Raw genomic sequence first — 17012 nt, forward strand, 5'->3', positions numbered from 1 at the left:
AATTAATCTAAAGTGACGGTAAAGACTTTTACATTGTTAAAAAAAATTCTACTTCAAAAAATGAATACTGCTCTTTTGAACTTTCTATTCATCAAAAAATCCTGAAAGAAAGTTTCCATAAAAAATATTAAAAAGCATAACCTTTTTAATTTGATTAAGAAATGTTACCTTGCCATCTTAAATATTCAAATATTTTAAATTGTAATGTTTCACAGTATTCACTGTTTTTACTGTATCAAATAAATGCAGCATTGGTGAGCAGCATAAGAAACTATAAAAAAATAACCTGCTTCTACAAAACGTATGCCTTGTCTAATCATCATGTGTTGGGCTTGAAAAGGCTCTGAGCTCTTAAAAGTTTCCACACTGGCTCAGGGGACACTATATTTTGATTAATTCTCATGTGAAAAATGACAACAAACCACCTTGACTCTTTTTAATACATTATTTAATCCCAAAACAACTTTCCCACAGTACAGTACACATTCCCCCTCGAGCAGCAACCTGGGGTTTAGTGCCTTGCTCAAGAGCTCAGCTCATTCTTTGTCTGGATTAAACCGACATCATTATGATTACAAGCCTTGGGCTTTAACTCAGGCCAAGGGCCTCTTAGTGGATATAGAGGTGGAGCAATGACCACCTGAATGTTGCATTTAAATGTACAAGACTTCTCCTGGTCCAGTTAAAAAGTTGGGGAAACAAAAGTACTTAATTAAATCCTTTGTCATGTTCAAGAGACTTGCTTAATCACTCAGCTAATTAAGTCCAATAAATAAGACAGTCATCCATTAGCGATTTATTCCTGCAGGAGTTCGAAAAACGCAACAGCTTGCAAAAGAGCATCACACAGCTCCTCCCCTCTATTCCTACTGCTCATCTGAAAGGAGTTCCTGTGCTTTAACACCAAGTCGTGAGGGAAAAGAACACGTGGGTCTCGCTTCATCACAGACTCTGTCATCATTTTCCTCACTGTCTCAGCTCCACTTGTCCGACAATCTCCCACTATTAGGTCGAAATGGCGGCCAATGGCTGTGCGCAACATGTTAAGGACTTTGGGAGGGCTTCCCGGTTCCCTCGCTGAAGTGAGTAAAGCAAATAGCATGGCCTCTACTGTCCGAAGATGGACCATGACTGGATAAAGAGAAGTATTCTGGGGTGAGATGCTTGGCTTCTCCACCACAAAAAAGTCGGCAGCAGGAAAGCTTGAAAGAACAGTAGAGATCTGGGGTTGACAAAGAAAATGCACTGCAATTCAAAGTGGTTAATCCAGTGCAAAACTACGATCAAATAATGTGCATGAAATTAAGTACTATACAGAATTTAAACCAGCAACTCTTGTTGACAGAAGAACTTAAACTGACATGTTTTGGCAGACAAATTATTTGAGTTGTATTCTGTCAGGCCCAGTGAGGAACATACCAAATTTCTTTTGTTAATTAATAAAATAAATAAAGACCTTAACAGTATAAAATTTAAGTTAAAATTGCCCATTTTGGACACCAAATAACCTTCATTGTACATTATGTACAAACACGGCTGAATTCTTTAAAATAAGCATACTTACTTAACCTAGCATACAGATAACATTAGTATCACATTTTTATAATTCAAATTGTTAGGCTGCATGAATTAGGTCAACCTGAATCAGAAATACTTCCAATAACCTCCAATGTACTTGTTACATCATAAGAGGAATGGTATCTTCTACACTAATATTAGTCTTTCATTTTCATCCTTATCCCGAGGTTACCACAGTCAAAAGGATCCGGTCTGTATCAAGACCAGATTGTGGACCTGCACTCTGAGACAACCACAACTCAGCCATGAATGTCAGCAAAGAACACAACAACTAAAGAGACCTCATTGACAAGACAGCCCTCAGCACAGATCCTCAGCAAAGACCTCAACAACTAGACAATCCCTCCGACATAATGCCAGCTACAACTCCTCCACCATATTCCAGCATGTTGTATCCCAAATTAATTTTCAATTCAAATGATTCAATGAGAAATACATGTTTTCAACAGTCGATTGTCGCCACAAACTGGTGTAGCGATGTAATTGATACAATCTTTATTTTTTAAAGCATCAAGTTACTTTCAAAAGGTGATTTACTCTATTTTGATCGCAAGCGTAGACATCCGTGTTTATATCCAAATTATAAACTTTTATTCCAGTAATGTGACACATAATGATACTGTGTGGTTGAAAAGACTGTTTGTGAAACGGTTTCATACCTATACTGTTCATGACAGCAACACAGATCTGAATGTTTGCTGTGATCGTACTAGTCAAAGGTTTAATAGATATAGACGAATCATGATCATTTAGGAGGGTGTTTGAATCGAGATTGTGATCTTTTAACAATTAATCGTGCAGTTCTATCTTATTGTAAACTATTTATCCATGCATGCATTTATTTTTTTATTCATTTGTTGACTTTGTAATTTGTAAAAAATAAAATAATAATAATTATCCAACTGCATCTTCAGGGTAAAGGACAGACATCTCCAATTATTTCTCCAATAATTTCGTCCGCATAAACCCCGCCCCCTTCTTACTATCAACTGCAAGCTATGCATTCAAATCTGCCTCCATCCAATCAACAATCGATGCATAGTACCTAGTCCCTAGAACCCTACATTTTCTTCAATCCACAAGGGTTGCTGGCTTCTCAAAAGAATATGCAAACATTTTAATATTAATATTAAACCTCAATACTGTTAAATCTCAAATAAATGAACAAAAAACAAAATTTTGAAACTTACATCGTTCAAATAATCTGATGCCATGTATGTTCCTTTCATAAAGCTCTTGCACTCTGCTTGCTGCCAGTCTAAGACAGTTTTCGCCCGATCCATGTGTGTCCATGCAATTTTATTAGTGCCACATACAATGGACACGATAGAGCTTGCATCCTGCAAGACATTCAAGAACAAAACATAGCACAACATTCTTCATTCACAAAAGCTATTAAATATATTGATTTAGAAAAACTCCCTCACCTCCAAGAAAGCTCGGTCAACCTCAGGTCTAATAAATTTAGCCAGATGGACTTTTCCCTTTTTTCTCTCCTTCCTCTCAGCTGGTTTGAGGATAGAGTCAAAGACTATGACAGCACTCTTGTGTTTCAGTAAGGGTACATTAATGACACTCTCCAGACTGTTGAATGGTCCATGTCTGGTTCTGTAGTTGATGATGTTGACAGCTTTCCGTCCTCGCAGCAGTTTGACCTGTGCCAGTTCTGACTCTGTGGCTGTATTAAGGCGATGGAGGATGACAGCACGCTGCTCTGTCGTATAACATGAGTCCAGGGGTTTGTCGTTTTCTTGGCACAATTCAGAGGAAATGGATGCACTGAGGGTGTCGAACCCAGACACCATTATTCTGCTCCTTCTGCAAAAGGTGCAGTGCAAGAATCTGAGCTCATATTCAGGCATGGGGCTAGGAGGACGACAGAACAGACTGTAATGCCCTGCAATCAATGAATTGTTTAGTCAGAAAAGAATCAATCAAACAGGAAAATAACAAAGACAATGCTGCAAAGTTCATCATTTATTTCGGGACTTCAATTTCAGCTATAAAGCAACTCTACAGAAGGATATTGTGTCATTATAACCAGTTCAATTCCCTGCAAGTTTTTGTGTTCTCAAACGCATCAGTACAGTTAAATCAATATTTTCTGAATTAGTAATTGTATTGTAAGCCCCAACTGAAAAATGTATTCAACAAATACAAATAAATTCAAGTAAAATACTTAACGATGTATATCTCTACACTTCAAATTAAATGAGTGCAACTGATAATCCAAAAAGGTATATGATCTGCAAGACACTTTATAGTCCTTGTGATTAGCATCACAATGTCTAGGTCTTATTGAATTTCATACCTAATGTCTTTACATGTGTTATTATTACCTTTGAGGACGATAGAGGACAGAAGGCGTTTCGCGACCCACATGTTTAATCGCCACAGCTAAGTGTTTACATATGTGCCCCATGCGTTGCCCTTAGAGGTCCGACGTTGAGGGTTCGTGAGGAAACATGACACGTGTGATTTTGGTTCCGACTACGAATTAATCTCTTTTGCCTAGAAAACAAAGCTATGCGTGGAGTTTCAGTTTCGATTCCAAAGAAAATTGTTGGCAAGATGTCGGCATCATATGAAGATATTGTGAAGTTCGTCGCGAATAATCTTAAATGTTTGATATGTTTTAATATTTTCACAAAGCCAGTTACACTAGTTTGTGGGCATAACCATTGTCTGAAATGCATCAATGAATATTGGTCACATAACTTTAGCGGCGCAAAGAGAGATTGCCCACAGTGCCGGAGAGATATAAGCAGTAGTAAACCAGAAATTAACTTTACTCTGTGTGACATACTGGAATTACAGGAGCTTGGTGGTCGCGAGAGGTGGGAGCAGATTCTGACAGAAACAGATCAAGACTATAAACCTCAACACGCTGGGAGAACTATTACAAAAGTGGCAAGTTCATGGTCTTAATTTGATCAAGTTCATAGTTTTATCTTATCAAAACGTATAATGAAATAATATAATATTGAATATAGAGGTAAAGCGGTAAACATGGCTGGCCTGTTGCCTGGTTTTGGGCACTTTTCACCTGACCAGGCTGGAATAAAACCTTAACCCAGGAAACCAGCATATAGAGCTGGTAAGTCCCGCCCATCCGTAAAACCCCAAGTGGACCTCTAGGTTGAAAAATCGTCAATGCAAGTGAATGGGAGAAAATAATTATTTTCTGATCCCGTTTGAATTGTGCCATGAATGTGAACATATGTTGTATGTGAATTTTTTATATAATGTTTCATGTTACGAGTTTGACAGTATATTGTATGATTCTTTGGCTAGCAGTTGTGGAAAAAACATAACGAGAAAGACTATGTCGCCTATGTGACGTCACCCCATAACACATTTCCCTCCACTTGTCAAATCACGGTGCTAATGCTGCGATAATCTATGGAGACAGATCGAGATGCCTGTGTGTTTTGTACCCAAATGTCACCATTCAAACCAAATGGGTTGTTCTTTCTTCAGATTCATGTCGAAAGCAGCGAAGAGTTGTAGTCCACAAATTGCTCTCACACAAAGTCTAACCGTATCAAACTTCTACCAGCTAAATTGTAGCATTCTTTACACGAAACATTATATAAAAAATTCACAGACAACATATGTTCGCATTCATGGCAAAATTCAAATGGGGCCAGAAAATAATTATTTTCTCCCATTCACTTGCATTGACGATTTTTCAACCTAGAGGTCCAGAGGGATTAGCGGAAGGGGCGGGACTTACCAGCTCTATAGAGCTGGTAAGTCCCGCCCCTTCCGCAAAACCCCGCTGGACCTCAAAGTTGAAAAACCGTCAATGCAAGTGAATGGGAGAAAATAATTATTTTCTGGCCCCATTTGAATTTTGCCATGAATGCGAACATATGTTGTCTGTGAATTTTTTATATAATGTTTCGTGTAAAGAATGCTACAATTTAGCTGGTAGAAGTTTGATACGGTTAGACTTTGTGTGAGAGCACTTTGTGGACTACAACCCTCGACGCGTTTGAAACGTCAACACCACTAGCACACGGAGTAGCTCACGGATCCCGCTAAACATGGGTGTCTTTGGTGCACTTCACCGCCTTCTTTCAGGGAGAGGACAAAATCGTTGAAGTTGGTGAAAACCACGGGTAAGTCAACTTTATGGGGTGACGTCACATAGGCGACATGTAGTCTTTCTCGTTATGTCTTTTCCACAACTGCTAGCCGAAGAATCATACCATATACTGTCAAACTCGTAACATGAAAAGTTATATAAAAAATTCACAGACAACATATGTTCACATTCATGGCACAATTCAAACGGGACCAGAAAATAATTATTTTCTCCCATTCATTTGCATTGACGGTTTTTCAACTTTGAGGTCCAGCGGGGTTTTACGGAAGGGGCGGGACTTACCAGCTCTATAGGCTGGTTTAAAGCTACACTGTGTGATATTTTCCCCCATCTAGCGGTGAAATTGTATATGACTACCCAGTGAATATTAGTTTCTGTTCCTTTCAATTTCGAGGGCGTTTTAACCCATACTGTGGCCGTATTATTCCAAGATTAACATGGCTTTCAGTTCGACTTAGTCCAACTGCGCCTTTAAAACTATTCATCACCTGTGATCCGTCGCAGCACAGATTTATGTTACAAGGTAAACAATACTTTTTCACCATTGACGTGAGGAAAAGTAACGCAAGTTATACTAGAGGTCGTTCTGGCATTATGCACAACCATGCTATGGTTAGACAAGCAACTATAAAACTTCGAATTTACACAAATAGGCTGAATTACCTGCCGAGAAGAAAGCAGGCAATTTCGGCGTCCGTTTTAAAATCTTTGCTCCTCATGAGCTCTTTCCATCTGGGAAAAGTTACTCCAATATTGACTTTGGTCTTGCTGATTTGCCTGTCGCGTTGACGTTTTAATTCTCTCTTTCGCTTCCTTGGCGACTCTGCTACATGTCCTCGAAAATAGGCGTGATCCTCCATCATCAATCTTTCAAATCTGCCGGCAGTCGCGAGTAATCTCCCCCTCGCATTCGTCTCTGTGTCACTGAGTGTAAAGCGTGAAAGGCGAAGCTAAATTTGATCGATTCTAACTTTTACTTCAACTGCTTGCTCTATAGGATAGTTTAATGAAACACCTGGATTGGTTAAATACTGAGATAAAAAAGACAGAGGATTCACTTTCAGCTGAACTAAACTCAAATCAGGCTTGTGAGGTAATGTGTAGCATCTTAGTAGCCTACTTTCAAATTTGCACATGTAGCCTACTATTTGAAAAATTAATCTTAAGAAATAATTAATTTTGTATGACTCAGGATGGGTTTTATGATTCCTCGGCTGTTCCGATGGATGTTTCCAGCTCATCTATTGACAGTGATGCTTCAAGTTATGCTGACAGAAGTTTTATTCTGGCATCAGGGGATCATCAGGAACAACCTTCTCAGTACAGTACAGAGGTACAGCACCTTTGGTATCTTAAGATATGCCATTGTAACTGTAACAATAAGTTTGCAGTGCACTTTACATGAGGACTCTGAGGATGACCCACAAAGAACATGTATGTATGTGTACCATGTGGGAAAACGCTACATAACATTTAAATAAATGTAAATAATTATTAAAGGTGTTGTTTGCGATGTTAGCCGTTCTAGAGCTTCTGCGACTCTAGAAAAGTCACAGCCCCTTTTCTACATCCCGCAAAGCAAGATCGGCATGTACTTTGTGGATCTCAGCTCCCTTCATCAAAAGCTTTACCTATGTTCACATACATCTTCCTTCTTTTGCATTCACTTTTTAAGATGTATTTAAGCTGTTGTTGACAGATTGGCACATCTCAAATAATTAAAACTTTCAAAAGTAACTTTCATCATACCATTGAATGAATTAATGAATCATATAGTGCTTCTGGTTTAATTTCAGTTTATATATAACGGGTGCATAAGCTACATTTTGATATCATAGATACTTTGATCTTCGAGTAAATCTTCGAGAAAAGCCAAGTGTGTAATTTTCAAAACCAGTTGAAACACACACAAAAACTGTTTATGTACCCCCAATACTGCACATTTTTGATGTCTCTTTTATCTTACACACATATTTGAGATTTTGGACAAATCCGCTTTAAGGCAAGCCTCCAAGGTTAGCAAAAAAAAAAAAAAAAAAAGAAAACCCCTATATGCAGGCAGGGCGGAGACCAGATGCAGTTCTCTTACGAGAGTACTCTCGTGTTGCGTAAGTTTAGCTTACGCTACGGGAAAACTCCTTTTCTCGAGAATACTGAAGCAAAAATTATCCTTAATTTTTAGAATGTAAAACATTTGCTGCAGCAGGCAGACACAGGCGAGGCAGCTCGCGCGCCTATTGGCTGCTCTGCGGCAACTGCTGCAACCTATCAGTGCGCCTTTGGCATGACTCCAGCGCCAATGGGAAGCCTTCCCGCGCTGTCGTCATAGCCCGCCAAGATGGGGTGTGGCTAGACTATAAAACCCCCTCACACAGGTTGCACAAGTGATTTCGTCTCCTTCAGTGAACGACTTCGCTGGACTCTCCGAGAGAAGCAAACGCCGTAGAACAGCACTTCAGCGGGACGAGCTTAGAGTCAAGGACCCGGCCGGACTTCGCCGCCTTCGCTCGCCGTACCTGCTGCGCTATCCGGCGCTCATATCCTTTTTATTATTATTGCTATTTTTCTCTCGTAAAAGAGCAAAAGGCATTTTTCAATGCCCGTCACGTCCTGTGGCTCGTGTCGAGCCCTTCTCAGCAGGGGGGACCGCCACGAGCTGTGTGCTTCCTGCCTGGGAAAGGACCACGCCCTCGCCGAGGGCGGCTGCCGCGAATGCGAGGATTTGCCTCTCTCGACCCTGCGGGCTCGACAGGCTCTCTTCGCCATCAACCCTGCTGGTTCGACGCCTTCTGCTGGGCCGCGCCGTAAAAAGCGCCGCTCACAAAGGCTACCAGAAGTCTCTGGGAAAGAGCGCTCGCCGGCGGCGTCCCCGCGAGCCTCTTTTTCGGAGTCCCCCGTCTCATTCCTCGACGGCCAGCGCCACGTTGCCGCGGCGCCCGACGAGATGGAGCGGGATGTCGCGGAGGAGGACAGCTGTTCGATTCTCGCGTCTGCGAGTGAGGCCTGGTCAGGTTCCATCCCGGACCCCGCCCCGTCGACGCAGGAATCCAGCGTGAGGGCTTCTGTCGACGCCGAACTTCTCCGTCTTCTCACCAAGGCCGTAGAAGACCTCGGCCTCGATTGGTCAACGCCCAAGGAGCCCGCGCCTAACAGGTTGGATGGCTGTTTTCTGCCTGGACGTCGCGCTGCACCTGTTTCTAGGCCCGCTCCATTCCTCCCCGAGCTGCACGACGAGCTCTCCAAGTCACCGCTGCTCAGGCTATCGGCTGCAACATGGCCTCCCTCACCGTCATCGAGCGCCATTTATGGTTGACGCTGTCCGACATGTCGGAGTCTGACCGCGCTACCTTCCTCGACGCTTCCGTGTCATCGTCTGGTCTGTTTGGCCCATCGTTGAAGGGCTTCGCTGAACGCTATACCGAGGTACAGCAGACGTCTCAGGCCATGAGACACTTTTTGCCACGGCGTTCCAGCTCTGCAGCAGGTCGCGCTAGAAAGCAGCCGCCTGCTAGGAAAACAGCGCCCCCACCGCCTCCTCCGCCCACCTCACAACAGCGTCAGGGCAGGGATCCGCGTCAGCGATCGCGCTCCTCTAGCCGCCGCAGACCGCTGCCCGCCCGGGCACCGAGGCACAAGCTCGCGCCGACCTTTGAGCCTCCCAAATCTTCCTAGCCAAACTAGGAAGGCGCCGATGGTCGAGTCCCGCCGCGGCTGGATCACCATCAAAGCAAGCACAAACCGCTCTCTCAGTTCCCTCAGCAGAGGCGACTCGAAGGGTGTATTTAGCAGCCAACGAGCCAGTTTGTCAACTCGCTCGCCTGCACACAAACGGCATTTTCACGGCGACCCACATGTTTCTCAAAAAGAGCATTATTGCGGGTCATATTCCAGCTCAGGCCGAAGGTGTTTTAAATACAGGTCAGGTGTCCACTTCCCAGTGTCCACCCCTACACAAAAACACTACCCTCACTGTGTGTCACACTCATCCAGGGTCAAATACAATAAAGCTGGCTCTGGTCGCTCGACCGCTAAGTGTAGGAATAGTGCCCACTACCCAGTGTTCACGCCTACACACAAGCACTACCCATGCAGTGTCCCACATCACCACAGGGTCCATATCAGCCAGACCGGCTCACGCCGTTCATACTCTAAGTGTAGAAAATGTGCCCGCTATACAGCGCCCACACCCACTTGTGAATATGAATGTATCTGCGTTTCGCACACACATAGCGCCTCAGTGTATGACAGAGCGCGCTGGCAGTGTGCTGAGTGCGGGTCACGTGGCTGCCGCTCAGCGCACACACTTTGTGAACAGCCAGCTGCGCGCCGCGAGCCCACAGAGCTGTGTCTGTATTAAAGCATCTTCCCGCTCACACGGTCGGTGCACCAGTTACAGAATTACTGCGCGAAGTACCGTATGTCCCATTCGAAATGAACATGATGAACGAAGTACGTCATCATGGTTGGGTCTCATGGTCCCCGATTATGAGCGACCTGAACCCAGACTTCATTCTACCCCTGGCCATTCACGCGTCGAAATGGGTGCTAAAAATAGTGAAACAGGGATACTCGCTACAATTCGCTCGCAGACCTCCGCGCTTTACAGCCCGGGTCGAAACCTCGGTGAGTCAGGAAGTAGCACACCTACTTCGCACCGAAATAGCGAATTTACTGAGAAAAGGGGCCGTGGAAGCTGTCCCCACAGCAGACAGCGAGTCGGGATTTTACAGCCGTTACTTCTTAGTCCCAATGAAGGACGGCGGGCTCCGCCCTATACTGGATCTCAGACATTTGAACAAAGCGCTGATGAAACGCTCGTTCAAAATGATTACAACCAGACAAATCCTCGCTCTAATTCAACCCGGGGACTGGCCTATATCAGTGGATCTGAAAGACGCTTATTTTCAGATCCAAATAGCGGCCCGTCACAGGCCGTTCTTGAGATTCGCTTTCGAGGGCCAAGCTTATCAGTACACCGTCCTTCCTTTCGGCCTGTCCCTGGCACCCCGTACATTTACGAAGTGCATGGACACGGCGCTCGCGCCCCTCAGACGAAGGGGCGTGAGAGTCCTGAATTATCTGGACGACTGGTTAATATTAGCACAGTCAAAAGAGGAATTGGTGTCTCACAGAGCACTACTGCTGGCCCATCTCGAACAGCTGGGTCTCAGAGTGAACTGGACCAAAAGCATTCTACTCCCCAGCCAGAAAATTTCCTTTCTGGGGATAGAACTGGACTCCAGCTCTATGAAAGCGCGTCAGCAATACAGCGTTTGGCAGCAACATTCACTGTGGGGAAAAATCTCCCCCTCAGAGTGTTTCAGAGGATGATGGGTCTCATGGCCTCAGCCTCGACAGTACTACAGCTGGGTTTGCTGAATATGCGCCCTTTTCAACTGTGGTTGAGACGGCGTGTACCAGCGCGAGCATGGACCTCAGGTCTGCTCCGTCTCACGGTAAATCAGACATGCGTTTCCGCTCTGAAACCGTGGATGAGAACCGGCTGGTACCAATCAGGTGTGAACCTGGGCATCGCCTCACGGATAAAGGTGATCTCGACAGATGCTTCCAACACGGGTTGGGGCGCTCTATACGAAGGGAGACCTTCTATGGGCCTGTGGTCAGACGCAGAGAAGCGTCTCCACATAAACTGTCTAGAGATGAAGGCGGTAGAAAATGCCCTTTAATTCTTTCTCCCTGCACTAAGAAATCACCACGTTCTAGTCAGAACAGACAACACGTCGGTGGTGTCTTATATAAATCGCCAGGGCGGCCTCAGGTCCCGGAGCCTGCTTACAATAGCAAGGCGCCTCCTCTTATGGAGCCAGCACAATTTGCGCTCGCTGAGAGCGGCGCATGTGCCGGGCGTCCTAAATGTGGGCCCGGATATGTTATCCAGGGCAAAACTCTGCCCAGGAGAATGGTCCCTGCACCCTCTGACAGTGCGAGGTATCTGGGACATTTTCGGCAGAGCAGAGGTGGACCTGTTCGCGTCGCAAACCAACGCTCACTGCCCAATGTTCTTCTCAAAAGAAAACGACGCGCTGGCCCTAAATTGGCCCAGACGTCCTCTTTATGCGTTTCCCCCGATCGCTTTGTTGCCACAGGTAATCAAACGAATCAGGGAGAGCAAATGCTCGATACTCCTCATAGCCCCGCTATGGGAGAATCAAGTCTGGTTCCCAGATTTGATGGAGCTAGGGAGTGCAGCTCCATGGCCGATTCCGCTGAGAAAAGACCTGCTGTCACAGGCTCAGGGCGCGATCTGGCACCCATACCCCGAGCTGTGGGCTCTACATGTATGGGCAATCAACTATCACCACTGCACCTCCCGGAGGGAGTGCTGAACACGATCACAGAGGCTAGAGCCCCGTCTACTAGACGGCTGTACATGTCTAAATGGTCAGTGTTCGCTGAATGGTGCTCAGCTCATGACTCAAATCTGCTAAAAGGTGAGGTAACGGTGGTTCTTTCTTTCCTACAAAAGCTGTTTGACAGCGGGAGATCCCCTTCCACGCTCAAAGTGTACGTGGCGGCTATAGCAGCGTTCACAAATCCTGTGAACGGCCAGTCGCTAGGAAAGAATGACCTCATAATCCGTTTCCTCAGGGGTGCTAGGAGGTTGAATCCTCCTCGACCACCCTCGGTTCCAGTTTGGGACCTTTCCACGGTCCTTGAGGCCATGAAAGGTGAACCATTTGAACCATTACACGCGGTGGAGTTAAAGTACCTGTCTTTTAAAACCGCTTTTCTACTGGCATTAGCTTCAGTAAAGCGGGTGGGCGACCTGCATGTGCTTTCAGTAAGTGCTACGTGCTTGGAATTTGGGCCTAATGACTCCAAAGTCATCCTCAAACCAAGACATGGTTACGTCCCAAAAGTGCTTGCGACTCCCTTCAGAGCGCAAGTTATTTCCCTATCGGCCCTCCCTATTTCTGATAGTGAGGAAGGGGTTTACCTTCTCTGCCCGGTGAGGGCGTTAAGGATTTATGTGGAGCGCTCTGCCGCTTTTAGACAAACGGAGCAGCTTTTCGTTTCGTTTGGTGGCCGCATCAAGGGCTTAGCCATCTCGAAACAGACCCTGTCCAGATGGATAGTGGACGCTATCGCGTCGGCTTATGCATCTAAGGGTCTAAATTGCCCCTTGGGGGTGAGAGCCCACTCGACCAGAGGTATGGCCTCATCGTGGGCATGGTCAAGTGGAGTTTCTATCCATGACATTTGTATGGCAGCAGGCTGGGCCTCACTGTCTGCATTTATAAGGTTTTATAACCTGGAAGTTCCTGCCTTACAGGCCAGACTGCTATCAGTCTGATGATGCTATATTAGCATGGACTACCCAACTCAGTTTGATTAGACTGTTGATATGCTGCAGGTCCTGTGGACTATGCAGTTTAAGGTGGTCATACTGCCTTAACTGTATAGATATGTTATGCACCTATCTCATAGCACCGAGTCGTCCCGCCCTGTTATGCCAGTGTGTTCACTTCACTTGTATGAGCCCCGGGCTACTGCCCTTGGGACATAAGTGTTTGAGTTTAGCACGCACGGCGTTTTACATAGGGTTCCCGTAGCGTAATCTAAACTTACGTAGAGTACTCTCGTAAGAGAACGACACTCGGTTACTAAAGTAACCTCGGTTCTCTCTAGAGAGGGAACGAGTGTTGTGTAGCCTGCCGTGCTTGTGCTGCACTTTGGTTTCGCTTCTAGTCGACTGAAATCACTTGTGCAACCTGTGTGAGGGGGTTTTATAGTCTAGCCACACCCCATCTTGGCGGGCTATGACGACAGCGCGGGAAGGCTTCCCATTGGCGCTAGAGTCATGCCAAAGGCGCACTGATAGGTTGCAGCAGTTGCCGCAGAGCAGCCTCGCCTGTGTCTGCCTGCTGCAGCAAATGCGTTTTACATTCTAAAAATTAAGGATAATTTTTGCTTCAGTATTCTCGAGAAAAGGAGTTTTCCCGTAGCGTAAGCTAAACTTACGCAACACTCGTTCCCTCTCTAGAGAGAACCGAGGTTACGTTAGTAACCGAGTGTCGTTTTTTTTTAATGGATGTCAATGGAGGAAAAGCTTATCATTCATTATCATGAATGCTTATGCATGAACATGCTTATCATTTATTGAATCTACAGCCTACATCGGCTATAATTTTCAGCTATAATGGCTATATAGCCTATAATGTTTTCCATTAAACATTCATTTTGGATAGATCTATTTTTAGAGTTTACGCCGGTGTAACAATTTATTTCATTGTTTTAGTTTGGCTCTGTTCTGTTCCTGTTTGCCTGTGTTACCTTTGCTTGTTTGTCTCCATGGTTTCAGATTGAGTTACGCACATGTTTCTTGTTATGTTAATTACACCTGTGTGTATTTAAGCCTTGAGTTCTTTTTTGTTTTCTTTTCATTGTTCGTTTATGTTTATGTGGTTTGCTAGTTTTCTACGTTTTCCCTTATTGCTCCAGAGTGTTAAGAATCTTGAATAAAGACTATTTTGCTTTATAGTTTGTCTCGTTGTGCGTGCTGCAGACCTTGTGTAACAACTGAAAAAAAATGCTGTTTTATAAGAGTAGTCACAGACAATTTTGCAGCAGATAGGATTCAGTTTATAGCATTTCTCATTAATTTCTGTGGTACAGCTTTGCCATGACAGGGGGGGGAAAAAACTATTAAAATATATTAGTATATAAACAAACTAAAATATATTCAAATAGAAAACATTTATTTTAAATTGTAATAATATTTCAGTAATATAACTGTTTTTAGTTTATTTTTTATCAAATAAATTCAGCCTGGTTGAGCATAAGAGACTTGTTTCAAAAACTTCTTACTCGCCCAAACACATAAATGGTAGTGAATGTACAAATGTATAGATTAATCATGATGAATTCTGTGTGCATGCATGTGAATGAGACCCATTATGTTTTCACAAGAGAGTTTTTGGAACCAAAGTATTTTCATCAAATTACATCAGCCCAGCAAGTACTTGTACTGACTAGTGATTTAGGGATCTTGTTAAATTTGATGTGGAAAGAAGCTGATTGTCAAAAATCTAATCTCTCTCAGCAGAGTTCTCAGGAGTTTGTAGAAGAGGATCCAGTCTATATGTCTGAAGATGCTGATCTAACTCTCAGTGCAGGAGCACAGCAGCATAACAGCGACGGTGCTGAGGGTAATATTTTTATGCTAACAGTGATTTTCATGCATGTTTGACTAAAAAATGTGTCTTAGTGATATTCATGTTCTCACTTAAATGTCTCTCCCTCCCTCCCAGCTGCTCTTCATGCAAAGTTTGTTGAGCTTTCCTTCTCTCCCCTGCTGGGAAACCGAAGGCTGGTTTTTCATACAGAGAGCCGTACAATGGCAACACAACCAGGGCACCAAGTTAGAACTTCACATGGGCGATTTGATGCCTGTCAGTGGATGGCGATGCAGGAATTCACAGAAGGGTGGTTTTACTGGGACGTGGACACCACACGTAGCACTGGATGGGCTGTTGGGGTGGCATATCCAACTCTGATTCGTAATGAGATTTTGGGAAGAACTTCCTCATCTTGGTGTTTGGAGTGGAGCTGTGGGCAACTTAGTGCTTGTCACAATAATATAAAGACCCCTGTTAAGCATAGTGTCCCTAACGGGATCAGAGTTATTCTGGACATGGCAAAAGGACAGCTGTGCTTTCATAGTCTGGATGATAGCCTGCTTGAATTACACAGTTTCCACATTAATTTCACTGGCCCTCTCAGACCTGTCTTCTGGCTTTATGGGTTGTCGAAATGTCAAAATGCTTTAACATTTCCTTTACAATAGCATACACTCCATTTTGCTTACAGAGTATCCTATTTATATATCCTTTATATATATAAAAAAGGAATCTTGAATTGTATTTAACTTTTTTCATTACATACCTGTGTAATCTCATTTGGTTTCTGGGTTTTAACCGCTTAGCTACACAACCATAAATATTCTAGGACCATGGCCCTGGCCCTCTGCTGGCCATTCTACTTATTAATGAAGTCTACTCACATATGCTTTTGCATTCAATAGACACTAAAAATCACTTATATAACAATAAAACACAAAAAAATCACTTATATAACAATTACTATTGTAGCACAATCATATTTTGTCAGAGTTGATCACTTCATTTTTACTGATACTTCACATAATTGCTAGCAATGTGGTAAATCATGGTAAATCACACTAAAAACATGGTAAATCATAATAAATAATACTAGAATGTGGTGTATCAAGGTAAATCATACTACAATCCTGGTACATCATTCTAGAACATGGTATATCATGGTACATCATGCTAGAACATGGTAAATCATGGTAAACTATGCTAGAACAGGGTAAATCATGGTAAGCCATGATAAATCATAATAAACTATGGTAAATCATGTTAGAATGTGGTATATCATGGTAAATCATGCTATAACATGTTAAATCATGGTAAACTATGCTAGAACAGGGTAAATCATGGTAAACTATGATGAATCATGGTAAACTATGATAAATCATGATAAACTATGGTAATCCATGCTAGAATCACAGTAAACAATGGTAAATCATACTAGAATGTAGTATATCATGGTAAATTATGCTAGAATATGGCAAATCATGCTAGAATCATAGTAAATAATACTAGAATATGCTAAATTGTTGTGGGAGGAGCCTATTTTACTAAAATGGCTATAACTCAAGAAGTAAATGAGATATCTTCACCAAACTCAGTACACATGTGTATGGGTTCAATTTGAGGTCACAGTAAACAATTCTATGGAGATCGGACCATAGGTAGCGCTATAACTGTTAAAAAGCTTTAAAACCATATATATCACATGGTAAATTGCCTGTATTGGCTGTAAATGGTCTTTTCCATCTATTATGTCAGTGGTTACATGCTTATTAAATAAATCTTAATAACTTTTGATGCTTTTGTGCTTAAATGCCTTAAAGGCCTTAACTGCTTGAACCCCGATAAATGCTGCTTGCAGCTTTAATTAGGGGTTCAAGCACGAAGTGCTGAAACCCTATTGTAATTGTGCTGATTTTTAGGGGTTCAAGCACGAAGTGCTGAAACCCTATTGTAATTGTGCTGATTTTTATTAGGGGTTCAAGCACGAAGTGCTGAAACCCTATTGTAATTGTGCTGATTTTTATTATTTTTCTTCTGCCGTAAAACGCATCGTGCAGCCTAAACCGTAAGTGCTGGAGACTTGAAACTTTGCCAAATGGTAGTACAAAAATCGAGGAGAGGTTCAGAGAGTATGACTCCGATTGGCCCATAGGTGGCGCTATAGCGACCAAAAGCGTGAAACT

At 43.4% G+C, this 17012-nt stretch overlaps 2 protein-coding genes across 4 annotated transcripts; one reads left to right on the forward strand and one right to left on the reverse strand.

The window, feature by feature from the left end:
• Positions 1–423: 423 nt before the first annotated feature.
• tefm (transcription elongation factor, mitochondrial) lies at positions 424–4076 on the reverse strand. Of its 2 annotated transcripts, none has more exons than XM_079883571.1 (4): positions 3918–4076; positions 3006–3444; positions 2769–2918; positions 424–1222 (listed from the first exon to the last, which is right to left on the reverse strand). In XM_079883571.1, the coding sequence occupies exons 1-4, from the start codon at positions 3998–4000 to the stop codon at positions 797–799; spliced, it is 1098 nt and encodes a 365-aa protein (XP_079739697.1). In that variant the 5' UTR covers positions 4001–4076; the 3' UTR covers positions 424–796. The 2 variants fall into 2 exon arrangements, with proteins under 2 accessions (XP_079739697.1, XP_079739698.1); XM_079883572.1 differs by having other exon boundaries at positions 439–1222; positions 3006–3475; positions 3918–4039.
• Positions 4023–16621, forward strand: rnf135 (ring finger protein 135). 2 transcript variants are annotated; one of them, XM_079883570.1, is made up of 5 exons: positions 4023–4488; positions 6687–6782; positions 6882–7022; positions 14754–14859; positions 14962–16621. In XM_079883570.1, exons 1-5 carry the CDS (start codon positions 4105–4107, stop codon positions 15495–15497), a joined length of 1263 nt encoding a protein of 420 aa, XP_079739696.1. In that variant the 5' UTR covers positions 4023–4104; the 3' UTR covers positions 15498–16621. The 2 variants fall into 2 exon arrangements, with proteins under 2 accessions (XP_079739696.1, XP_079739695.1); XM_079883569.1 differs by having other exon boundaries at positions 4087–4488; positions 14757–14859.
• The last annotated feature ends 391 nt before the right edge of the window (positions 16622–17012 follow it).

Source organism: Squalius cephalus (assembly GCF_949319135.1).
Source record: "Squalius cephalus genome assembly, chromosome: 10".
NCBI lineage: Eukaryota > Metazoa > Chordata > Actinopteri > Cypriniformes > Leuciscidae > Squalius > Squalius cephalus.